The following is a 26516-nucleotide window of genomic DNA, read 5'->3' as shown; positions in this document are numbered from 1 at the left end:
TTTCCTGGCACAAGGTGAAGCTTAGTGAGGGAAGGAACAATGAAACCGTAACAAGCAACATACCTTCGAGCTCGTTGTTGGTATCAGGTTAAAGGGCTGCGTTGCTTCATACTGCTTCTCTCACCTCCGCTCCCCGGAGAGTGGATCCACAGGCAACAAGACAACAACAACCTGTATTTATACAGCGCCTTTAACGTAGCTGAGTATCAGCTGTGGTTCAGTGGGTAGTACTCTCATCTCTGAGTCAGAAGATCCGATGACACTATATCGAAGAAGAGCAGGGGAGTTATCCTGGGTGTCCTGGCCAATATTTATCCCTCAAACAACATTAACAAAAAACAGATTATCTGGTCATCATCACATTGCTGTTTGTGGGAGCTTGCTGTGTGCAAATTGTCTGCCACATTTCCTACATTACAACAGTGAAAGGCGCTATACAAATCCAAGTCTTTTTTATTTCACCGGAGTATTATGAGATTTAAAGCATTTTGACGCCGAGCCCTCATAGGTGACCAAAAGCTTGGTCAGTGAGGTAGGTTTTAAGGAGTGTCTTAAAGGAGGAGAGAGAGATAAAGAGGCGGAGAGGTTTAGGGAGGGAGTTCCAGAGCTTGGGGCCTCGGCAACAGAAGGCACAGTCACCAATGGTTGAGCGATTATAATCAGGGATGCTCAGGCGGGCAGAATTAGAGGAGCGCAGGCATCTCGGGGGGGGGTTGTGGGGCTGGAGGAGATTACAGAGATAGACAATGGATAAGACCAGTCATTGGGGAAATGCAGTTATGAAGCTGCACTGGACTGTGTAAGCCGGGACATTGAATAACTTTAAGACAGAGATAGACAGTTTCTTAACCGATAAGGGAATAAGGGGTTATGGGGAGCGGGCAGGGAAGTGGAGCTGAGTCCATGATCGGATCAGCCATGATCCTATTAAATGGCGGAGCAGGCTCGAGGGGCCGTATGGCCTAATCCTGCTCCTAATTCTTATGTTCTGAACGCACCGCACCTATCCCCTTGATTAGGGTTTAAAAATAATCATGCACTCCCAGTACATAAGAAATTAGGAGCAGTAGACCATTTGGCCCTCCGAACCCCAGCGATCAATAAGATCATGGCTGATCTTCTACCTCAACTCCACTGTCCAGTCCGATCCCCATATACCTTGATTCCCGTTAGTATCCAAAAATCTATTGATCTCCAGCTTGAATATACTCAACGACTGAGTCCTCTGGGGTAGAGAATTTCAAAGAAGTGCGGCAGCTATATTATCACACTGTGGAGATAATATCATGCTCACACGGTATAAAAGTCATTTTTTTTTAATCAAACTATGAAAATAAAAAGCCAAGCTGTGAATGCTGGGAATCTGAAGTAATAACACAAAATGCAATAACAGGGTACAGTAGCATAGTGGTTATGTTACTGGACTAATAATCCAGAGGATGTAAGTTCAAATCCCACCATGGTAGTTTGAGAATTTCAAATCTTTAAAAAAAAAATTTGGAAATAAAAACCTGGTGTCAGTAATCGTGACCTTGAAACAGTCGGATTGTTGCAAAAACCCAACTGGTTCGCTAACGTGCTTTAGTTCAAGTCCCAGTCCAGAAACTTGGGCACAAAAATCTAGGCCGACACTCCAGTGTCAGGACCAAGGGGTTGCCGCTCTGTCGGAGGTGCCGACTTTCGGGACGAGACGTTAAACCGAGGCCCCGTCTGCGCTCTCAGGTGGACGTAAAAGATCCCAAGGCCACTATCTCGAATAAGAGCAGGGGGAGGTCCCCCCAGTGTCCTGGCCACCAAACAATTATTGGGCCTGAACTTGTGCTCCCTACGGGCGTGTACGAGGTGCACACCCGCCTGTGGGATCCCCGCAAGTTCTAAACCCGGAACTTGCGAATTGTCAAGAATTCTCTTGATAGATCGCACGCCTCTGAAACTAAAGGGCCTCGGCGGGTAGAGAGTTGGGCTACTTACCCAACTGCAGCCCAGCGAAATTCCTTCAAATGTTTACGACTGATAAAAGCAGTACGTAAGATTTTTAAAGCACAGAATAATACATTTTTTTCAATAATTTAAACATCTAAAATAAGGTACGTTTATTTTTAGACCCTTTAAAAATGATACATTTTTCAAAATGTTTTATTTTTGTTTAAAATAATGAAATTCCATTTTGATTAATTTTAAATGTGTGATGTTAATTTATTTTCCGTGTTTAACGTCACATGCGAAACACAGCCAATAGAAAGCCTCCAGTAGGCAGAAGATTCCAGCTTTTGCTAAATGCATTATTTTGTTGAATGTAGCACTCGAACATATGTACGGAACACACCACAAGTATGAATGGGGATTCCCCCCTATTCTGATAGGTTGGGCCGGCCCACGTGTTCCCAGTGATGCGTACGAAGTGGGTACGCTGGTGGGATACGCGGGGCCTCTGCGAAGGCCTTCGTGCAGAGACCCAGGACCGCACGTCTCCGAATCTCCGGGACCACCAGGTGCTTTCGTAGAAATCTTTGCGGTGGGAAGCATCCGCCCGCGGGAAGCCTCTGACCGCAAATTCTGGGCCAATTATCCGGTCACTATTGCATTGCTGTTTTCTGGAGCTTGCTGTGCACAAATTGGCTGCCGGGTTTCCGACATTACAGCATTGACTACACTTCAAAAGTACTTCACTGGCTGTAAAGCGCTTTGGCCATGAAAGGCATGATATAAATGCAAGTCTTTCTCTTGCCGTTTTAAAGTGTAAGTTTAGGTGACTACAGTGGGGGAGGAGAGAAAGAGGAACTAGCTGGGAGGAGTTATAAAGCACTGGTTTTATGAGGGAGAATAACTATCACCTACATGCACTCCTCCCAGACAGTTTCCATGACGACTTCATCAGCTCGCGCTGTTAAAACAAAAATATTGATTTACAATTTTTTTTTAATCAATGGAAATTAAAGCACCCCAAAAAAAAAAACACATAGTAAATTCTCCAATTTCACAGTAAAACTAGTATTCCCACTTTATATCATCAAACTGGCAATCTATTACATAGGTGCATAATTTGAGACCAAGAGAGTGTTAAAAGGATGTCAGATAGAAAATGAAGCGCAGTGTCCATTTACTGCCACTAGAGGCTGCAAGTGAGTTTCTCTATTTAAAGGCACTGGTGCCCTCTGATGGCGGTAGGTAGAAAGTGCAACAAAGCTCATATCTTCTGCAGAATTTTTGGAAATTGTAAATAAACTTTCCTGCGCAATTTAAGGGAAGAAAATGGGAAAAACAAATGATGCATTTAGCAAACGCTGGAATCTTCTGCCTACTGCAGGCTTTCTATCGGTTGTGCTTTGGATGAGAGGTTAAACTGAGGCCCTGATGGACGGAAAAGATGGTACTATTTCGAAGAAGAGCAGGGGAGTTATCCCTGGTGTCCTGGGCCAATATTTATCCCCCAATCAACACTAAAATCAAATTAACTGGTCGTTATCACATTGCTGTTTGTGGGAGCTTGCTGTGCGCAAATTGGCTGCCGCGTTTCCTACATTACAAAAGTGACTACACTCCGAAAGTACTTCATTGGCTGTAAAGCGCTGGGATGTCCTGAGGTCGTGAAAGGCGCTATATAAATGCAAATTCTTTCTTTTTTTAATTTCAATTCCATCCTCCACTTTAGCCCAGTTTATTGATTTCCGGTTTAGGAATTCGGAGTCCGCTATTTAAATCTTACTCACTCGAAGGAACGTGGAGGCCCCGATCTGCAGGTCGGGGCCATTAAAGGAGTGGGGGTGCGGCGGCCCGGGAGCAGTGTGGAGGCCACTTCAGAGCAGCGCGAGCTGGTGCAGGAGGGCGATGATTTGGAGAAGGGCGACTGGACTGGACGTCACCAAAATCAAGGTCGCTGATTGGAGCGCGGGCAGGTACAGCAGAAGCGGTGAGGAAGGAGCGGCGAGAGATTGTAGAGGGATGTGATCGGGGCCCAGGGGAGGCGCGAGTTCGGGGCCCAGAAAATCCGAGGGCCCAGGGCCAGCCCACACTGCGATACGTGTAGCGCACTAGGTCCGTGAGCAGAGCCGGTCTCCAGTCGTCCTGGTTAACCCTTGCCACTGGACCAAGACCTAGCTCTGTCAAGCCCGTGTGGTGGCTGGTGTGCAACGGCCATCACTCGTTAAAAAAAATCCACGCACAGGCATCTTCCACCCTCCAACATGTAGTTCGGTACCTGAACTATCAGGTCCTTCATTGAAACACCTGTGAACTCATCCCTTTTTGGTGTGGAAGCAAGTCATCCTCGATACGAGGAAGCGTCTAAGAAGACTGGAAGAAACACTAAAGGGTGGAGCAGGAATGTCTCTACTGGTCACAGTGCAACAACACCGACAACTTGCATTTATATAGCGCCTTTAGTGTAATAAAACGTCCCACGGCGCTTCACAGGAGTGCTATAGAAACATAGAAAATAGGTGCAGGAGTAGGCCATTCGGCCCTTCGAGCCTGCACCACCATTCAATAAGATCATGGCTGATCATTCACCTCAGTGCCCCTTTTCCGCTTTCTCTCCATATCAAATTAAATTTAACACCAAGCCACATAAGGAGGTATTTGGACAGGTGACAAAAACCTTGGTTAAAGGGGTAGGTTTTAAGGAGCGTCTTAAAGGATGAAAGGGAGAGAGGCGGTGCGGTTTAAGGGAGGGAGTTCCAGAGCTTGGGGCCCAGGCAGCTGAAGAAACGGCCGCCAATTGTGGAGCGATTAAAATCGGGGATGCGCAAGAGGCCAGAATTGGAGGAGTGCTGGGATCTCGGGGTGGGGGGGGGGGGGGGGGGTCGTGGGGCTGGAGGGGATTACAGAGATAGGGAAGGAGCGAGTCCAAGGAAAGATTTGAAAAAAAAGGATAAGAATTTTTAAAATCGAGACATTGCCGGACCGGGAGCCAACGGTAAGTGAGCACAGGGGGTGATGGGTGAGTGAACATCTGGCGACATAGCTGTGGGTAGCAGCGGCAGCAACAATGCACAGCACCAGAAAGATAGAGGAAAGGGTCTGGTGCCCACGATTGGAGTTCAGAAGAATGAGAGGTGATCTTATCGAAACATATAGGATAATGAGGGGGCTCGACAAGGTGGATGCAGAGAGGATATTTCCACTCATAGGGGAAACTAAAACTAGGGGGACATAGTCTCAGAATATAAACTGATTTAAAACTGAGATGAAGAGAAATTTCTTCTCTCAGAAGATTGTAAATCTGTGGAATTCTCTGCCCCAGGTAGCTGTGGAGGCTGGGTCATTGAATATATTTAAGGCGGAGAGAGACAGGTTTTTGAGCGGTAAAGGGAGAAAAGGGTTATGGGGAGCGGGCAGGGAAGTGGAGTTGAGGCCAAAATCAGATCAGCCATGATCTTATTGAATGGCGGAGCAGGCTCGAGGGGCCAAATGGCCTACTCCTGCTCCTATTTCTTATGTTCTTATGATTCACTGCAAGGTAACATGCCGGTTTGCAAGTTCTCAATCTCAGGGTCATCGGGGATTACCAGCGAGAGGAGGTCTGACACTCGGCCAGTGTTCCACGAAGAGAGTACGAGCTGGCCGTAGAGACGAGAGCAATACTGGTCTGGTGCAGACTCTGGGGATAGGTGCAGAGGGGACTGAGTACTGAGTCAGCATGGCAGTACAAGATCAGTACCGACATTTACCTCATCTAGGCTGACATTCCAGTTCAGTCCTGAGGGAACGTTGCACTGTCGGAGGTGCCGTCTTTCAGATGAGACGTTAAACCGAGGCCCACTTCTGCTCTCTCAGGTGGGCGTAAAAGATCCCACGGCACTATTTCAAAGAAGAGCAGGGGAGTTCTCCCCGGTGTCCTGGGTCAATATTTATCCCTCAATCAACATAACAAAAAAAACAGATTATCTGGTCATTATCACATTGTTGTTTGTGGCACAGGCCGAGCGGCCCTCGGCCTGCGAGCACCATCGGAGCAGGCCGGGGAGCGGAAGGACCAGTGTGGCGGTGTACCACTCCAGGGAGTAGCACGTGCTGGAGCAGGAGAGCAACGGCAGTGAAGAGGGACATCACCAAGATCCAGGTCGGTGATTGGAGCGTGGGCAGGTACAGCAGGGATCGGCGAGGTCGGGGCGAAGGAGCAGCGAGAGATTGCAGAGCGACGTGACCAGGGCCAAGGAGAGGCGTGAGATCGGGGCCCAGAAGAGGCGAGGGCCCAGGGCCAGCCCACACTGTGATATGTGTGCGCACAAGGTCCGTGCAGCAGAGCTAGTCTCCAGTTGTCCTGGTTAATCCTTGCCACTGGACCAAGACCTAGCTCTGTCAAGCCCGTGTGGTGGTTGGTGTGCAACGGCCACCACACGTTAAAAAAATCCACGCACAGGCATCTTCCACCCTTCACCATGTAGTTCGGGACCTGGAATATTAGATCCTTCATTGAAACACCTGTGAACTTTTTGACATGGAAGCAAGTCATCCTCGACTCACGGGACTGCCTATATTGTCCTGGGCCAATATATGTTCCTCAACCAACACTAAAATCAAATTAACTGGTCGTTATCACATTGCTGTTTGTGGGAGCTTGCTGTGCGCAAATTGGCTGCCGCGTTTCCCACATTACAACAGTGACTACAATCCAAAAGTACTTCATTGGCTGTAAAGCGCTTTGAGACGTCCGGTGGTCGTGAAAGGCGCTATATAAATGCAAGTCTCTCTTTCTTTCTTTTCATCCAAGAACCTACCATCCCCTTCGTCACGCCATTGGAATGATTCTTAAATTGTTCCAGGCTTTCGCCTCCGGTGCGACACCCAGAAATCCATTCCGCATCTTAAATCGGTCCGTGGGTGAAGTGAAATTTCCCGGCGTCACTCTCGCCCCTGAGGCAGGGCGTCCTGGGTTCAAATCCCACGCTAGAGACACGAGCACGAAATCTAGGCCGACACTCCCAGTGTGACAGTGCTGCCCTGTCGGAGGTTCTGGACCTTTGGATGAGACGTTAAACCGAGGCCCCGTCTGCTCTCTCAGGTGATGTTAAACATCCCACGGCACTATTTCGAAGAAGAGCAGGGGAGTTCCCCCCCGGTGTCCTGGGCCAATATTTATCCCTCAACCAAAATCACGAAAACAGATTATCTGGTCATTTATCTCATTGGTGTTTATGGGAGCTTGCTGTGCGCAAATTGGCTGCCGCGTTTCCCCATTACAACAGTGACATTTCAAAAGTGCTTCGTTGGCTCGAAAGCGCTTTAAAACGTCCTGAAGTCATTACTCGTCAGTCATAAATTTGTCCTTCCACAGTTTGAATCCCGTGTAGCCTCGTCTTTCCAGCACAAAGATAATTATATCAGAGGGACACCATCCAATCCATCCAGCTCATCCTTTCACAGAAACCTGCACCTCAAACCTCACGCTCTCTAACCACCTCTTCAATGATTCCAGAGTCCTTGCCCCCACTACACTCCCTGATAAAGTACAACATCCCCACCGACACCTGGGAGTCCCTGGCCAAAGACCGCCCTAAGTGGAGGAAGAGCATCCGGGAGGGCGCTGAGCACCTCAAGTCTCATCACCAAGGCATCAGAAATCAAGCGCAGGCAGCGGGAAGGAGCGTGCGGTAAACCAGACTCCCTCCCACCCTTTCCCTCAACCACTGTCTGTCCCACCTGTGACAGAGACTGTAATTACCGTGTTGGTCTGTTCAGTCACCTGACAACTCACTTTGAGAGTGGAAGCAAGTCTTCCTCGATTTCAAGGGACTGCCTATGATGATGACCAAAGAACATTCTGTGCGAAAGTGTATTCCAATATCAGGCCAGAACATGCCTTCTTCAATTCACTTCCTCTCTTCAGGCTCTAACTAGGTTATAGCTGAACGCAGAAACAGCCCCAGCTGTTTACACTGTACATTAATGATTTAGACGAGGGGATTAAATGTAGTATCTCCAAATTTGCGGATGACACTAAGTTAGGTGGCAGTGTGAGCTGCGAGGAGGATGCTATGAGGCTGCAGAGTGACTTGGATAGGTTAGGTGAATGGGCAAATGCATGGCAGATGAAGTATAATGTGGATAAATGTGAGGTTATCCACTTTGGTGGTAAAAACAGAGAGACAGACTATTATCTGAATGGTGACAGATTAGGAAAAGGGGAGGTGCAACGAGACCTGGGTGTCATGGTACATCAGTCATTGAAGGTTGGCATGCAGGTACAGCAGGCGGTTAAGAAAGCAAATGGCATGTTGGCCTTCATAGCAAGGGGATTTGAGTACAGGGGCAGGGAGGTGTTGCTACAGTTGTACAGGGCCTTGGTGAGGCCACACCTGGAGTATTGTGTACAGTTTTGGTCTCCTAACTTGAGGAAGGACATTCTTGCTATTAAGGGAGTGCAGCAAAGGTTCACCAGACTGATTCCCGGGATGGCGGGACTGACCTATCAAGAAAGACTGGATCAACTGGGCTTGTATTCACTGGAGTTCAGAAGAATGAGAGGGGACCTCATAGAAACGTTTAAAATTCTGATGGGTTCAGACAGGTTAGATGCAGGAAGAATGTTCCCAATGTTGGGGAAGTCCAGAACCAGGGGTCACAGTCTAAGGATAAGGGGTAAGCCATTTAGGACCGAGATGAGGAGAAACTTCTTCACCCAGAGAGTGGTGAACCTGTGGAATTCTCTACCACAGAAAGTTGTTGAGGCCAATTCACTAAATATATTCAAAAAGGAGTTAGATGAAGTCCTTACTATTAGGGGGATCAAGGGGTATGGCGAGAAAGCAGGAATGGGGTAGTGAAGTTGCATGTTCAGTCATGAACTCATTGAATGGCGGTGCAGACTAGAAGGGCCGAATGGCCTACTCCTGCACTATGTTTCTATATTTCTAAATGCTTGGGGATACAGTGTAGAGGGAGCTTTGCTCTGTATCTAACCCATGCTGTACCTACCCTGGGAGTGTTTGATGGGACGGTGTTGAGAAAGCTTTAATCTGTATCTAACCCGTGCTGTACTTGTCCTGGGAGTGTGTGATGGAACAGTGCAGAGGGAGCTTTACTCTGTATCTAACCCGTACCGTACCTGCCCTGGGAGTGTTTGATGGGACAGTGTAGAGGGACCTTTACTTTGTATCTAACCTGTGCATTACCTGCCCTGGGAGTGTTTGATGGGACAGTGTAGAGAGAGCTTTACTCTGTATCTAACCCGTGCTGTACCTGCCCTGGGAGCGTTTGATCGGATAGTGTAGAGAGAGCTTTACTCTGTAACTAACCCTGTGCTGTACCTGCCCTGGGAGTGTTTGATGGGACAGTGTAGAGGGAGCTTTACTCTGTAACTAACCCCGTGCTGTACCTGCCCTGGGATTGTTTGATGGGACAGTGTAGAGGGAGCTTTACTCTGTATCTAACCCCGTGCTGTACCTGCCCTGGGAGTGTTTGATGGTTGAAATGGAAATTACTTTGCTAACATCTCCCGTCACTTTGAGAAGCAGAAAAGTGACCACATTAAACAAAAAAAACAATATAAATACATTCAGCATCTAATAAAAGACATCAGGGAAACAAATGCATCATCATAGCCGTCACCAAGGAGACAAGACTGGATGCCCTACCATTCAATCCCATGTTTCAATGTGCGCGCCAGCCCTCAGAAGGATACTACACACACACAGATTTCATTCAGTTAAGCATGGCTTCACCTCAGCAGCACTCCTCTGCAATTATTAGCCCACACGCCAGGCACAATGCACAGCCAGACGATGAGGCTGGCCATTCTGTGTGGTTTGTGGTTATGTGCTCGAGTGATGAACACAACCCATTCCTTCTCTCTTTCTTTAGAAAAAAAAAACCTGCTTAATTTGTGCGAGGTGGTGCATTTTTGGTCGGAAGAAGGAGGCCAACTACCCCTTGGCAAATAAGTGTCCAAATGAGGTAGAGGCGCAAAGGGATCTCGGGGTACAGATTCACAGATCACCAAAAGTAGCAACACAGGTTAACAAAGCCATTAAAAAAAAATGCAATCAAAGCACTGGTGTTCATTTCGAGAGGAAGAGAACTTTTGTTCAACTTGTATGAAATCTTGATTAGACCACACTTGGGAGTTACTGTGCACAGTTCTGGTCTCCATATTACAACAAGGATATAGAGGCACTGGATAAAGTGCAAAAAAAAGATTTACAAGGATGCCAGAACAGAGAGAGTCATCATCATAGGCAGTCCCTCGGAATCGAGGAAGACTTGCTTCCACTCCTAAAGTGAGTTCTTTGGTGGCTGAACAGTCCAACACGAGAGCCACAGACCCTGTCACAGGTGGGACAGATATTCGTCGGGGGAAGGGTGGGGTGGCACTGATTTACCACACGCCCCTTCCGCTGCCTGCGCCTGACCTCTTCATGCTCGCGGCGTTGAGATTCGAGGAGCTCAATGCCCTCCCTGATGCACTTTCTCCACCTCGGGCGGTCTTCGGCCAGGGTCCCCCAGGTGTCAGTGGTGATGTCGCACTTCACCAAGGAGGCTTTGAGGGTGTCCTTGTAACGTTTCCGCTGCCCACCTTTGGCTCGTTTGCCATGAAGGAGCTCCGGATAGAGCAATTGCTTTGGGAGTCTCGTGTCTGGCATGCGAACAATGTGGCCTGCTCAGCGAAGCTGATCGAGTGTGGTGAGTGCTTCAGTGCTGGGGATGTTGGCCTGGCAGGAAAGACTGAACAGACAGGGGCTCTTTTCTTTAGAAAGGAGAAGACCGAGAGGTGACCTGATAGAGGTCATTAAAATTATGAAAAGGTTCGATAGGGTAGATGTAGAGAAGATGTTTCCACTTGTGTGAGAGTCTAAATCTAGAGATAATAAATATAAGGCAGTCACTAACAAATCCAATAGCGAGTTCGGGAGAAACTTCTTTACCCAGAGAGTGGTGAGAATGTGGAACTCGCTGCCACAGGGAGTGGTTGAGGTGAAAAGCATTGATGCATTTAAGGGGAATCTAGGTACGTAAATGGGGGAGAAAAGAATAGAAGGTTATGCTGACAGGGTGAGATGAAGAGGGGTGAGAGGAGGCTCGTGTGGAGCGTAAACAATGGCCAAATGGCCCATTTTTGTGCTGTAATATTCTACATAATTCAGCAACGTTTTGAAACATGAAATCCTGGTCCAGGGAAGTAGGCCATGAATGGTTCCGTGGTTGATCCCGGGGATGAGGGGGTGGACTTATGAGGAAAGGTTGAGTAGGTTGGGCCTCTACTCATTGGAATTCAGAAGAATGAGAGGTGATCTTATCGAAACGTATAAGATTATGAGGGGGCTTGACAGGGTGGATGCAGAGAGGATGTTTCCACTGATGGGGGAGACTAGAACTAGAGGGCATAATCTTAGAATAAGGGGCCGCCCATTTAAAACTGAGATGAGGAGGAATTTCTTCTCTCAGAGGGTTGTAAATCTGTGGAATTCGCTGCCTCAGAGAGCTGTGGAAGCTGGGATATTGAATAAATTTAAGACAGAGATAGACAGTTTCTTAACCAATAAGGGGATAAAGGGTTACGGGGAGTGGGCAGGGAACTGGAGCTGAGTGCATGATCGGATCAGCCATGATCGTATTAAATGGCGGAGCAAGCTTGAGGGGCCATATGGCCTACTCCTGCTTCTATTTCATATAACAACATAAGAAATAGGAGCAGGAGTAGGCCATACAGCGCCTCGAGCCTGCTCCGCCATTTAATACGATCATGGCTGATCTGATCATGGACTCAGGCCCACTTCGCTGCCCGCTCCCCATAACCCCATATTCCCTTATCGGTTAAGAAACTTTCTATTTCTGTCTTAAATATATTCAATGTCCCAGCTTTCACAGCTCTCTGAGGCAGCGAATTCCACAGATTCACAACCCTCAAAGAAGAAATTTCTCCTCATCTCAGTTTTAAATGGGCGGCCCCTTATTCTAAGATTAGGCCCTCTAGTTCTAGTCTCCCCCATCAGCGGAAACATCCTCTCTGCATCCACCTTGTCAAGCCCCCTCATAATCTCATACATTTCGATTAAGATTGTAAAGTCCTGTCCCCTCAGTACAGATTCACACGAGGCATGTCGTGAAGTCAAGGTCACTCTGGACCTGCACCTTTATTTCACAGCTTTGGAATGCTGCACTTGCCTGAGACCTGTGCTTATATACCTGTCTCTTGCAAGTGCACCCCTGGTGGTAAGGTATGTTGGTGGTTACAGGTCATATCTTATTACAGTCATGTATAGCATGTTAGGATACAGTTATATATAATAATGTAAGATACATGACAAAGATCACCTCTCTTTCTTTTGAATTCCAATGAGTAGAAGCCCAACCTCATAAGTCAACCCCCTCATCTCTGGAATCAACCTAGTGAACCTTCTCTAAACTGCCTCCAAAGCAAGTGTACCCTTTCATAAATATGGAAACCAAAACTGTACGCAGTATTCCAGGTGTGGCCTCACCAATACCCTGTACAACTGTCGCAAGACTTCCCTGCTTTTATACTTCACCCCCTTTGCAATAAAGGCCAAGATATCATTGGCCTTTCTGATCACTTGCTGTACCTGCATACTAACCTTTTGTGTTTCATGCACAAGGACCCCCGGGTCCCGTTGTACTGCGGCACTTTGCAATTTTTCTCCATTTAAATAGTAACTTGCTCTTTGATTTTTTTCTGCCAAAGTGCATGACCTCACACTTTCCAACATTATACTCCATCTGCCAAATTTTTGCCCACTCACTTAACCTGTCGATGTCCTTTTGCAGATTTTGTGCGTCCTCCTCACACATTGCTTTTCCTCCCATCTTTCTATCGTCGGCAAACTTGGCTAGGTTACACTCAGTCCCTTCTTCCAAGTCGTTAATATAGATTGTAAATAGTTGGGGTCTCAGCACTGATACCTGCGGCACCCCACTAGTTACTGATTGCCAACCCGAGAATTGGTTGTAATTTATTCCTACTCTCTGTTTTCTGTTAGTTAGCCAATCCTCTACCCATGCTAATATATTATCTCCATCCCCATGATCTTTTATCTTGTGCAGTAACCTTTTATGCGGCACCTTGTCAAATGCCTTCTGGAAGTCCAAATACACCACATCCACTGGTTCCCCTTTATCCACTCTGTTCGTTACATCCTCAAAATATTCTAGCAAATTTGTCAAACATGACTTGCCCTTCATAAATCCATGCTGACTCTGCCTGACCGAATTTTGCTTTTCCAAATGTCCTGCTACTGCTTCTTTAATAATGGACTCCAACATCTTCCCAACCACAGACGTTAGGCCAACTGGTCTATAGTTTCCTGCTTTTCATCTGCCTCCTTTCTTAAATAGGGGCGTTACATTTGCAGTTTTCCAATCTGCTGGGACCTCCCCAAAAGCCAGGCAATTTTGGTAAATTACAACCAATGCATCCACAATCCCTGCCGCTACTTCTCTTAAGACCCTTGGATGCAAACCATCGGGTCCAGGGGATTTATCCGCCTTTAGTTCCATTATCTTACTGAGTACCACCTCCTTAGTGATTGTGATTGTGTTGAGTTCCTCCACCCCCATAGCCCCTTGACAATCCACTGTTGGATAGTCACTTATGTTCTTATGTCTGCATGAGTTTCTTCCAGAGAGTATGTGATCACACAAAACACAAACCAGGCAAATCCCAGCTGTCCGGACACGAGATTCTTGTGCTGCTGTGACACATCGTGCTCGACACCTTGGTGGAATGCACTGCCCGTGACACAAGGAGCCCAGGCGGACTCTTGGACTGAATAACTATCCCACTCCCACCTCCCGTCAGAGATCATTCGAATCGCCCTTACCTCGGCAAGAAACCTTTCCTTAAACTCCTCTGCGTTGAAAATATCCGTCTCCAAGCGATCTAGGCACACAAGATGGAGAATAACATCAGACATCATCGCTTGAAACCTGCGCTGCTGCTGTAGTTTAATTGATAGCATGCGGAGCAAAATAAATAAAGATATCCAGGCCGACACACCAGGTCAGACAAGGCCAAACACCAGTGGGGCGAACTCTCGGAGTACTGCGTACAGTTCTAGTCGCTATATTATGAAAAGGATATCGAGGCATTGGAGAGGGTGCAGAGAAGATTTACAAGGACGATACCAGAAATGCGAGGGTGTACCCATCAGGAAAGGATGAACAGGCTGGGTCTCTTTTCTCTTGAAAAGAGACGGCTGAGGGGTGACCTAATAGAGGTCTTTAAAATGATGAAAGGTTTTGATAGAGTGGATTCAGGGAGCTTGTTTCTATTTGTGGGGAAGAGCATAACTGGAGGCCATCAATATAAAATAATCCCCAAGAAATCTAATGGGGAATTCAGAAGAACCTTCTTTACCCAGAGAGTGGTGAGAGTGTGGAACTCGCTGCCACAGGGAGTGTTTGAAGCGAATAGTACCAATGTATTTAAGGGGAGGCTAGACAAGCATATGAGGGAGAAGGGAATAGAGGGTGATGCTGATAGATTTAGATGAGGAAAGACGGGAGGAGGCTCGAGTGGAGCATAAACGGTGGCATGGACTGGTTGGGCCGAATGGCCTGTTTCTGTGCTGTATTTCCTATGTAATCCGAAATCCTAAGAGATACATACAGAAGATGCTGCAGATACACAGCTGGGCCCTCCACTCGAGGGAGCTGTGGATTGAACAACCAACAGACTTGGCTTGTTGATGGGACCTGGAGACGCCCAGCTGCCACAGAGCGAGGGCTCCAGATAATGCTGCTCACAATAGTGTCTTAATGGCTAGAGTGTTCCGGGCTGGACAAGCAGCAGGGAAGCTCATTAGTGCTCTGTGCTGGAGTCTGCCAGCTCCACTCCGGCCTCACCCTTGCGCATACTTAGGGCACGCTGAGCCTCGATTCCCCTCAAGCAGAGCAGTTCTCCCTGGTATTCTGGCCAATATTTATCCCTCATCTAACGTGGACAGGGAGCATTGGCAGGGTACCTGACCGTCCCAGCCCAGCCCAATCCTGATTTCAATCTCTATCCATACACGTGGCTGGAAAGCACGTGGAAAGTGCCAGCTCAGTAGATAGCATCCTCGCAACAAGTCTGAAGGTCGTGGGTTCAAGACTCACGCCAGAGAATTGAACACATAAGAAATAGGAGCAGGAGTAGGCCATTCGGCCCCTCGAGCCTGCTCCGCCATTCAATAAGATCATGGCTGATCTGATCTTGGCCTCAGCTCCACTTCCCTGTCTGCTCCCCATAACTCTTGATCCAATATAATAGAAACATAGAAACTAGGTGCAGGAGCAGGCCATTCAGCCCTTCTAGCCTGCACCGCCATTCAATGAGTTCATGGCTGAACATGAAACTTCAGTACCCCTTCCTGCTTTCTCGCCATACCCCTTGATCCCCCGAGTAGTAAGGACTTCATCTAACTCCCTTTTGAATATATTCAGTGAATCTAAGCTGACACTCCCAGTGTAGTACTGAGGGAGTGCTGCACTGTCGGAGGCGTTGTCTTTCAAATGAGACGTTAAAGCGAAGCCCAGTCTGGGAAAAAAAAAAGAGACTTGGATTTATATAGCGCCTTTCACGACTACCGGACATCTCAAATCGCTTTACAGCCAATGAAGTACTGCCCTCTCAGGTGGATGTAAAAGATCCCATGGCACTAATCAAAGGGCAGGGGAAATCTCTCCGGTTCTCCTGGGCAAATATTTCATCAATTACAGGCAGTCTCTCGGAATCGAGGAAGACTTGCTTCCACTCTAAAAATGAGTCCTTCGGTGGCTGAACAGTTCCTGTCACAGGTGGGACAGAGAGCTGTTGAGGGAAAGGGAGGGTGGGACAGGTTTGCCGTACACTCTTTCCTCAACCAACATCACGAAAATTCAGATGCTCTGGTCATTATCACATTGCTGTTTGTGGGAACTTGCTGTGCACAAATTGGCCGCCCCGCTTTCCTGGATTACAACAGTGACCACATTTCTAAATTGGCTGATGCCGTGAAAGGTGCCACATGGCTTACTTCCCAGCTGGAGTCACTGGAGAGCAGGGATCGTGGCTAGTTCCCACTGCATCCCCCCCCCCCCCCTGCCACCCCCGGCCCCTACCCCCACCACACCCATTCCCAGCCCTGGGGCATCGAGGCTCATTTTCGACCCTTCCATTGCCACTCCCGCCGAGATCTGCCAACTCGAGAAAGAGAGAGAGAGAGAGAAAAAAAGAACTCGAGATCGAACCTGGCTCAACGCCACACTTTCCCGCAGATCTACTGACTGAACCATTCGGAGGAACGGGAGGCATCAAAGGGGAATTCTTACAACATAAACAGCAGCCAGCAGCGACTCCTAGTTATATAAACCCCGCAATGGGGTTCAAAGGCCCAACGATGATGAAGAAGGGAAAGAAAAAATATCAAAACCATTTTTCTAATTTTTTTGCAACCCAAACAGTGAAGTCACACAGACTCCGTGAACCTAATCCCCAGGTTTCTAGTGTGGCTCTTGGATCATATTCTGATTAAAATTCAACTTGATTGACACAAAGATCAACATTATACAGCACACACCACTACAAGCTGCACTAACATGCACCAAGAATCCCTCACTGTAAACACCCAGCAGCTCCAACATCAACAGCTCCTCGGCACAGTTCTTTTGATTTTCACTGCCCATTTGACACACAACATCTAAGCCCCGTAAACCTAATCCCAGGATTTTTTTTTTTTACTGTGTGCATGCTTTTTGGGGAATAAAATATTTCATATAAAATTCAATCCGACTGACAGAAAGATCAACAGAATCCCACGCAAAGCGCCATAGTTTAAAAAGGAACGATATTACTTCGACTGCTCTCGGACAAATATTTTTCCTGCAAATACGAAGGATTCTCCAATCGACTGCATCCAATTCGAAACATCCAGAAAGAGCATGCTAAAATAACGCATCTGTTTTCGGCTGGGGAGAGGGGAGAAGGGGGATTGTTACACGCACACGCTCGCAGACACACGTGCGCACAGTCATACGCGCTGCCACGCACGCTTCGTCAAGAACATACGCCCACACAGTCATACACACACACGTGCTCACATTCAGTTGCACACACGGGCCACAGACACACACATGCTCATACAGACACACACACACGCACATGCTCACATTTAGTTGCCCACATACTCGCCAGTCACACACACTCACACACAGACATACGTACGCACACAACGCCAACAGCCACGCACACATATGCGCTCACATTCAGTCGCACGTGCACACACGCCACAGACACACATGCTCACAGTCACACATGCTCAGACACACATTCCCACAGACAAAAATGGTCAGTCATACACACACACGCAACACCCACAGCCACGCACATGCGTGCTCACCTTCAGTCACCCACACACACAAACAGTCACACATGCAGACATACGCACACACGTGCTCATTCTGTCATGTATACACATACACGCCACAGACGCACAGGCTCAGTCACACATGCACAGACATGTGCGCACACAACACCCTCAGCCACACACACACACACACACACGCTCACATTCATTCGTGCACACACACATACCACAGACACACAAAGACACGCACATGCACACTCACAAAGCCACATACCGACGGACACATACACGTGCACACACCTCCCATTGCATTACTCACGGTGAGTTGGAGGATACAGTTTCATGACATTAGGGCTGTTGACGGTAATATGTTACAGGAAGTTGGCACAACAGGGAGACTACGCGCACGGCTAATAAATCGATGACACATTCTCGCGAACAGTGGGCTCTTCCTGCGAGCGGACTAATTCCAGTAACTGGCATCGATACATGAAAAAAATTCCCAGTCGCCCCAATTCTACTAGCTCCACTGTGCCGAAATCTACATAGTCCGTAGGCAATACCGCTGATCCCTGTTTGCAACGGAACCTCTATTGTTCTGCCTGCAGTTATCCGCCAGAATTTCAGTAGAATGTGCGCAATGTTAAAACTACCTAACGTGTCCTGTTATTGGTTACTGTAGCCGCCTTTGTCATTAGTTCAAGATCATCTTATATTGTGCATTATCCACTCGGGGGGTGGGGCGGGAGTCCCTCCACTAGTGCCGAGAATGGAAATTCCACTGTATATGATCTGTGAATCTCCCTATTGATTTGTGGCAGTGTCGAGTCACTCATCCAAAACGCTGCTGCCCATAGAAACATAGAAAGTAGGTGAAGGAGTAGGCCATTCGGCCCTTCGAGCCTGCACCACCATTCAATATGATCATGGCTGATTATGCAACTTCAGTACCCCATTCCTGCTTTCTCTCCATACCCCTTGATCCTTTTAGCCGTAAGGGCCACATATCCTACCCCGCACCAAGTCACGCTCACCCAGTACGCTTCTGCTCGCCGACTTAAGTTGGCTCCCAGTCCCCTAAACGCCTCGATTTAAAAATTCTCAATTTAGTGTTTTCACATTCCTCCACGGCCTCGCCCTCCTCCCCATCTCGGTGACCTCCTCCAGCCTGTACAGCCCTCCGTGTTCTCTGCATTCCTCCAACTTTGGCCTCTTGTGCATCCCTCCCGTCCCTGGCCCACCAGTGTCAACCGTGCCTTCAGCTGTCTCGACTCCACCCTGTTGAATTGTGTCCCTGGGCCTGTATTCACTGCAGTTTAGAAGAATGAGAGGGGATCGCATAAAAACATATAAAATTCTGTCGGGTCTGGATAGGTTAGATGCAGGAAGAATGTTCCCGATGTTGGGGAAGTCCAGAATCAGGGGTCACAGTCTAAGGATAAGGGGTAAGCCATTTAGGGCCGAGATGAGGAAAAACTTCTTCGCTCAGAGAATTGGGAACCTGTGGAATTCTCTACCGCAGAGAGTTGCTGATGCCAGTTTGTTCGATATATTCAAAAGGGAGTTAGATGTGGCCGTTACGGCCAAAGGGATCAAGGGGTATGGAAAGAAAGCAGGAATGGGGTACTGAGGTGAATGATCAGCCATGATCTTATTGAATGGTGGTGCAGGATCGAAGGGCCGAATGGCCTGCTCCTGCACCTATTTTCTATGTAAATCTCCTCGCTGCGTTCTCCTCCTTTAAGACCCTCCTTTAAACCCACCTCTTTGACCAAGCTTTTTGATGCCCCTCCTAATATCTCGTACTTTTGCTCATCACACATTTTTCTTCGATTAGGCTTCTGTGAAAACGCTTTGGGACATTATGCTACATTAAAGGCGCTACATCAATGCAAACTGTTATTGTCGTATTGCTTCACCATTAAAGTATACGCGTTTTATGAAAGACATTGTGTGATACAACAAGTTTGAGATCGGAGAGCTATATAAAGCTGGCATGACCCATGTCTGAGATATAATTGGTTGCAGTTTTATTTTATGACGCACACATAAGATGGAGAAAAACTATTTCCCCTGGTTGGAGAATCTGGGATTGGGGGACATAGCCCAGAAGTGAAGTTAGGACACATTTCTACAACAACAACTTGTATTTATATAGCGCCTTTAACGTAGTGAAATGGAGTACTATGCGATAAAAATTTGACACCGAGCCACATAAGTATAAATCAGCGCAGGTGACCAAAAGCTTGGTCGAAGAGGTAGGTTTTAAGGAGCGTCTTGAAGGAGGAAAGGGAGAGAGGTGGAGAGGTTTAGGCAGGGAATTCCAGAGCTTGGGGCCCAGACAACAGGAGGCACGGCCACCAATGATTGAGCGATTATAATCCGGGATGCTCAGGAGGGCAGAATTAGAGGAGCACAGACATATCGGGAGGTTGTGGGGCTGGAAGAGATTCCAGAGATAGGGAGGGGCAAGGTCATGGAGGGATTTGAAAATAAGGAGGAAAATTTTGAAACTGTGGTGTTGCTTAATCGGAAGCCAATGTAGGTCAGCGAGCACAGGTGGTGATGGGTAAGCAGGACTTGGTGCGAGTTAGGACACGGGCTGTCGAGTTTTGGATCACCTCTAGTTTATGTAGGGTAGAATGTGGGAGGCCAGCCAGCGGTGCGTTGGAATAGTCAAGTCTAGAGACTTGACACACAAGGGCGGTAGATACTGGGCCAATTGTTAATTTTAAGTCTTAGATTGATATATTTTGTTAACCAAAGGGTATTACCGGATACGGGGTAAAGGCGGGAACATGGAGTTAGATGAGGATCTCATTGAACAGGCTCAAGGGGCTAAATGGCCTTCTCTTGTTCCTATCTTCCCAAGATGTCAGGAGCATCTCCTCAGGCAGGCTTGGTGGATTCGGGGATGTGGGAGCTGGTGGCATCCTGCCACGTAGAATCCCTCTACGGAAAGGTCTAGTGCTTACGGAGCAGCGGGCGTGAATCAGGTCAGGAACGGGAGCAGATCACCAACTGCACGGACTTCCACCTTCATAGCATCGCCCGCCAACGCCCCAGCCGCAGGCCATCCACTGCTGTAATTGTTGGAATTCAGAAGAATGAGAGGTGATCTTATCGAAACATATAAGATTATGAGGGAGCACGACAAGGTGGACGCAGAGAGGATGTTTCCACTGATGGGGGAGACTAGAACTAGAGGGCATGATCTTAGAATAAGGGGCCGCCCATTTAAAACTGAGATGAGGAGGAATTTCTTCTCTCAAGAGGGTTGTAAATCTGTGGAATTCGCTGCCTCAGAGAGCTGTGGAAGCTGGGACACTGAATAAAGTTATGACAGAGATAGACATTTTCTTAACCGATAAGGGATTAAGGGATTATGGGGAGCGGGCAGGGAAGTGGACCTGAGTCCATGATCGGATCAGCCATGATCGTATTAAATGGCGGCGCAGGCTCGAGGGGCTATATGGCCTATTCCTGCTCCTATTTCTTATGTTCTTATGTAACCCTCAGTAAGACCTCTATCACCTCCAAACTTGACTATTCCTATTTTCTCCTGGCTGGTCTCCCTCCTCCATAAACTCCAGCTCATCCTAAACTCTGATACCCTTATCCTATCTCACATCAAGTCCCTCTCGCCCATTCCCTTTGTTCTCGCTGATCTACATTAACACAGCTGTGGCTCAGCTGGTAGCACTCTTGCCTCTGGGTCAAAAGGATACGGGCTCGAGCCCCATCAGGTGGACATAAAAGACACAATGGCAAAATTTGAAGAAGAGCAGGAAGGTTCTCCCGATGTCCTGTGCCAATATTTATCCCTCAAAAGCCAGATTATCTCGTCATTATCACATTGCTGGTTATGGGACCTTGCTGTGCGCAAATTAGCTGCCGCATTTCCTACATTACAACAGTGAGTACACTTCAAAAAGTGCTTAATTGGCTGTGAAGCGCTCTGTGGTGTCCTGAGGTTGTGAAAGGCGCTATATAAACACAAGGCGGTAGATTTTTGGCTCCTCTCCGCTCCGTTTTTCGCCCCGGAGCGGCGGCAATGGCGATGGTGAGGTGTTCTGGCCGGGCGGTCAGCCTCCAGCGCCCCGCGGCGATCCTCTAGTCCGGTTTAGCGGCGGTGCTGAGCAGCACCGCCCGGAAGAGCTGCGCCCGGTGTGTGCAACGCCCCCTGGTTGCGACACCGGCGCGAGTTTTGACTCTTGTCCGACCCGTCCGCCCCGCAGCGACCGCCTGGGAAATCCGGGCGGTGCAACGATACCGACAGCGGGGAAGTAAGTAATGGACTCCTAAGGTAAGTATGATTCTTTTTTTCTTTCCACTTTTTTTGCGATTTATGTTGTGGTGGCATGGGCAACGTTTTGGGAATGTTTGATGGATTTTTCGCCCCCTCCCCCCCCCACCTCCAGGCGCCTCTCGGAGCGCGCCCGGCCTGGGAGTTTCCCCAGCTAGTGCCCAAGAGAGGTGTACAACGTGTCCATTAGCGCTGTGCCCCCTGGCTCAGGACCCAGCTGCCCAAACCTACCTACTGAGGCACAAACTGTTCCCGGGTGCTAACTTTCCCGCCCCACCACCATTACCGCCCCGAAAATCCAGCCCAAGTTCTTCATTTCTTTTCCTGTTCAATATGGTGACCATGGGGGAACATGACGGAAGTGGGATATAATGTCAGTTAGACCACAGGCCTTTATTGCAAAGGGGATGGAGTATAAAAGCAGGGAAGTCTTGCTACAGCTATATAAGGTATTGATGAGGCCACACCTGGAATACTGCGTGCAGTTTTGGGTTCCATATTTACGAAAGGATATACTTGCGTTGGAGGCAGTTCCGAGAAGGTTCACGAGATTGATTCCAGAGATGAGGGGGTTGACTTATGAGGAAAGGTTGAGAAGGTTGGGCCTCTACTCATTGGAATTCAGAAGAATGAGAGGTGATCTTATCGAAACGCATAAGATTATGAGGGGGCTTGTCAAGGTGGATGCTTCCACTGATGGGGGAGACTAGAACTAGAGGGCATAATCTTAGAATAAGGGACCGCCCATTTAAAACTGAGATGAGGAGGAATTTCTTCTCTCAGAGGGTTGTGAATCTGTGAAATTCGCTGCCTCAGAGAGCTGTGGAAGCTGGGACAAAGAATAAATTTAAGACAGAGATAGCCAGTTTCTTAAACGATAAGGGACTAAGGGATTATGGGGACTAGGCAGGGAATTGGACCAGAGTACATGATCGGATCAACCATGATCGTATTAAATGGTGGAGCAGGCTTGAGGGGCCGTATGGCCTACTCCTGCTTCTATTTCTTATGTTCTAAACCATACCCCGGCAAGGAGTTAGCACTTTGAGGGGAGGAGAGACAAAGGGGGGGGGGGGGGGGGAAGCAGAGAGAACCAACAAGCAATATTCCCTGGTGTGCACCAACCTTTACTGTCTCACAGCGGAGAGAAAGTTCCCACCAGGCTCATTTTCTAGACTAAGCCGATGTCCGGTGAGACAAAGCCAGTTTGATCGCAATCCAGTCACAAACTTACTGAGGTCACGAGTCCGTTTTTTTTTCCCAAATGGGAGCACTCTCCAGCTCGCCTCACGTCAAGCTGAACAAAGAACCTCGATGATGAGAAAAAACCACTCGGCATTTAAACATAAATACAGACGTGGATTTAAAACCAACAGAAAGGCAGGATAAACAAATAAAGGGATGAGAAGCCTAATCAGAACTGTAACGGTTTGATATATTATTATTTTTTTTAAAAAGGCGGGTTAGTGGCAAAGAGATTTCCCTCCTTTTTAGGAACTTTACTTCATGAAACTGTATCGACCCTTCCGGAACAATCTGTCCTACATTTTACAGCAATGTGTATGTATATAGCACCGTTAACATTGTAAAACATCCCAAGGCGTTTCACGGGAGCTATTATCGAACAAAATTTGACACCAAGCCACATAAGGAGATAGTAGGGCAGGACTTGGTCAATGAGGTAGGTTTTAAGGAGCGTCTTAAAGGAGGAAAGAGAGGTAGAGAGGCGGAGAGGTTTAGGGAGGGAATTCCAGAGCTTGGGGCCCAGGCAGCTGAAGGCACGGCCGCCAATGGTGGAGCGATTAAAATTGGGGGTGTGTAGGAGGCCAGAAGTGGAGGAACGCAAAGATCTCAGCGGGTTGTAGGGCTGGAGGAGGTTACAGAGATAGGGAGGGATTTGAAAACAAGGATTTTAAAATTGAGGCATTGGCAGACTGGGAGCCAGTGTCGGTCAATGCGAGCACAGGGGTGATGGGTTATTAGTTATTGTCAACTTATCGAATTAAAGAGATGAAAAGACAAATCACTAATTTTCCTGTGTCAGGTCTTTGAAGGAGAGATCCAATTAGTCCCACTCCCCCTGCTCTTTCCCCATAGTCCTGCAAATTTTCTCTTTCAACGATTTATTGAGTTCCATTTTCAAAGTTACTCTTGAATCTGCTTCCACCGCCCTTTGAGGCAGAACCTTCCAGATCACAACAACTCGCTGTGTCAAAAAAAAATCTTCTTTTTCACCTCTGGCTCTTCTGCCAATTATCTTAAATCTGTGTCTTCTCTGGTTACCGACAATGGAAACGGTTTCTCCTTGTTTACTCTCATCAGAAACAGTTTGTAATTAATAACAAAGAGAGGTGGGAATGCAAGTTGTGAGGAGGACGCAAAGAAACTGTAAAAGGATATAGACAGTCTAAGTGAGTGGGCAAAAAATTTGGCAGGTGGAGTATAATGTGGGAAAGTGTGAGGTTATCCACTGTGGTCGGAATTTTTTTTTTAAAGTATTATTTAAATGGGGAGAGATTACAAAATGCTGAGGTACAGAGGGATCGGGGGATCATTGTGTATGAAACACAAAAAGTTAGCATGCAGCTACAGCAAGTAATCAGGAAGGCAAATGGAATTGTTGGCCTTTATTGCAAGGGGGATAGAGTATAAAAGCAGAAGTCCTGCTACAACTATACAGGGTATTGGTGAGACTCATTGAAATTTAGAAGAATGAGAGGTGATCTTATTGAAACGTATAAGGTTCTGAGGAGGCTTGACAGGGTCGATGCAGAGAGGATGTTTCCCCTCGTGGGAGAATCTAGAACTAGGGGGCATAGTTTCAGAATAAGGGGTCACCCATTTAAAATGGAAATTAGGGGGAATTTCTTCTCTCAGAGGGCCGTGGCTCATTGGAATTCTCTACCCCAGAGAGCTGTGGAGGCTGGGTCATTGAATATATTCAAGGTGGAGGTAGACAGATTTTTTTTTAACAATAAGGGAGTCAAGGGTTATGGGGAGCGGGCAGGGAAGTGGAGTTGAGGCCAAGATCAGATCAGCCATGATCTTATTGAATGGTGGAGCAGGCTCGAGGGGCCAAATGGCCTACTCCTGCTCCTATTTCTTTTGTTCTTATATAATTTTGAACCGCTCTATTAAATTTCTGAGAAGTATAAAAGTTTGCCATTTAGTGCAGCTCAGTCCTGGTGAATAAGTGGCATAATCCTTGGGTTGCGGCACTTGCTGGGTTTAGTCAGCTTTGTGTTATGTCTTCAGAAAATTCAATTAAAAAAACATTGCTTGAAGACTTGGCTAAACCGCTGATATGTGAAGACTGAGTCATCAAGTGCCAGGAATACTTGGTCCAGTCTATAACCACAGAGGCACTGTTACATGTGGGTTATGAGGGTGGTGAATGCCCACTCAAAGAGGTCTCAGTACATAACAACAGCAACAGCTTGCATTCAGAGAGCACCATTAACATAGTAAATCGATCATCAAACAATATTTGACACTGAGCCACATAAGGAGATAAGAACATAAGAAATAGCAACACGAGTCGGCCATTTGGCCTCTCGAGCCTGCTCCGCCATTCAATAAGATCATGGCTGATCTGATCATGGATTCAGCTCCACTTCCCCATAACCCTTTATTCCCTTATCGCTCAAAAATCTGTCCATCTCCGCCTTAAATATATTCATTGACTCAGTCTCTCCACAGCTCTCTGGGGCAGAGATTTCCACAGATTTACAACCCTGAGAAGAAATTTCTCCTCATCTGTGTTTTAAATGGGCGGGCCCTTATTCTCAGACTAGATACAGTTGTACCTCTCCAGTCCAGCATCCTCTGGACCTGACCGGTGCCGGAACAGAGAATTTCCCGAACCACGCTAGGTCTCGCTTACCGGTACTAGTGGACAACGCCCGGGCTCCTGTATGTGTGAGTGCGTGCCACGGCAGCCTGTGGACGTTTCCCTCAGCACCCGCGCACGCACTCACTGGCTGACTGACGCTCCCAGCTCATTGCCGAACACACTGAATCAGCCATTGCAGCCGATCGAAATTTCAAAAAAAATAAACGCTCCTCTCCCACAGGCCTGACTAATACCGAACCACGGGTGTTTCCTGATGAGAGTCCCGGATTAGAGGGATACAACCTGTATTAGGACAGGTGACCAAAAGCTTGGTCCAGGGGGTAAGTTTTAAGGAGCATCTTAAAGGTGGAGAGCGAGAGAGAGAGAGAGAATGAGGGAGAACAAGAGAGAACGAGAATTCCAGAACTTTGGGCTTCGGCAGCTAAAGGATTTACAACCCTCTGAGAGAAGAAACTTCTCCTCATCTCTGTTTTAAATGGGCAGCCCCTTATTCTAAGATCATGCCCTCTAGTTCTAGTCTCCCCCATCAGTGGAACCATCCTCTCTGCATCCACCTTGTCATGCCCCCTCATAGTCTTATACGTTTCGATAAGATCACTTCTCATTCTTCTGAATTCCAATGAGAGTAGAGGACCAACCTACTCAACCTTTACTCATAAGTCAACCCCCTCATCCCCGGAATCAACCTAGTGAACCTTCTCTGAACTGCCTCCAACGCAAGTATATCCTTTCGTAAATATGGAAACCAAAACTGCACGCAGTATTCCAGGTGTGGCCTCACCAATACCTTATATAGCTGTAGCCCTGCTTTTATACTCCATCCCCTTTGCAATAAAGGCCAAGATACCATTGGCCTTCCTGATCACTTGCTGTACCTGCATACTAACCTTTTGTGTTTCATGCACAAATACCCCCAGGTCCCGATGTACTGCAGCACTTTGCAATCTTTCTCCATTTAAATAATAACTTGCTCTTTGATTTTTTTCTGCCAAAGTGCATGACCTCACATTTTCTCTCTTAATCTAATCTTTCTTTCCCTCTCTTTATTTCTCTTTCTGTATTTGATTTTACGCTAATT

The 26516-nt window shown here is 47.5% G+C and overlaps 1 protein-coding gene across 4 annotated transcripts in view; it reads right to left on the bottom strand.

Moving 5' to 3' along the window:
• nhej1 (nonhomologous end-joining factor 1) overlaps window positions 1-26516 on the bottom strand; it is a 436801-nt gene that overhangs the window by 335351 nt on the left and 74934 nt on the right. For all 4 annotated transcript variants that reach the window (XM_070875232.1, XM_070875233.1, XM_070875231.1 and 1 more), the window contains one exon: window positions 13776-13834. In XM_070875232.1, the coding sequence (XP_070731333.1) occupies window positions 13776-13834 (59 nt within the window). The remainder of the gene's footprint in view (window positions 1-13775; window positions 13835-26516) is intronic.

This window comes from Pristiophorus japonicus, chromosome 3 (genome assembly GCF_044704955.1).
Source record: "Pristiophorus japonicus isolate sPriJap1 chromosome 3, sPriJap1.hap1, whole genome shotgun sequence".
Classification (NCBI taxonomy): domain Eukaryota; kingdom Metazoa; phylum Chordata; class Chondrichthyes; family Pristiophoridae; genus Pristiophorus; species Pristiophorus japonicus.
This window is presented reverse-complemented; position numbering and strand designations above follow the sequence as displayed.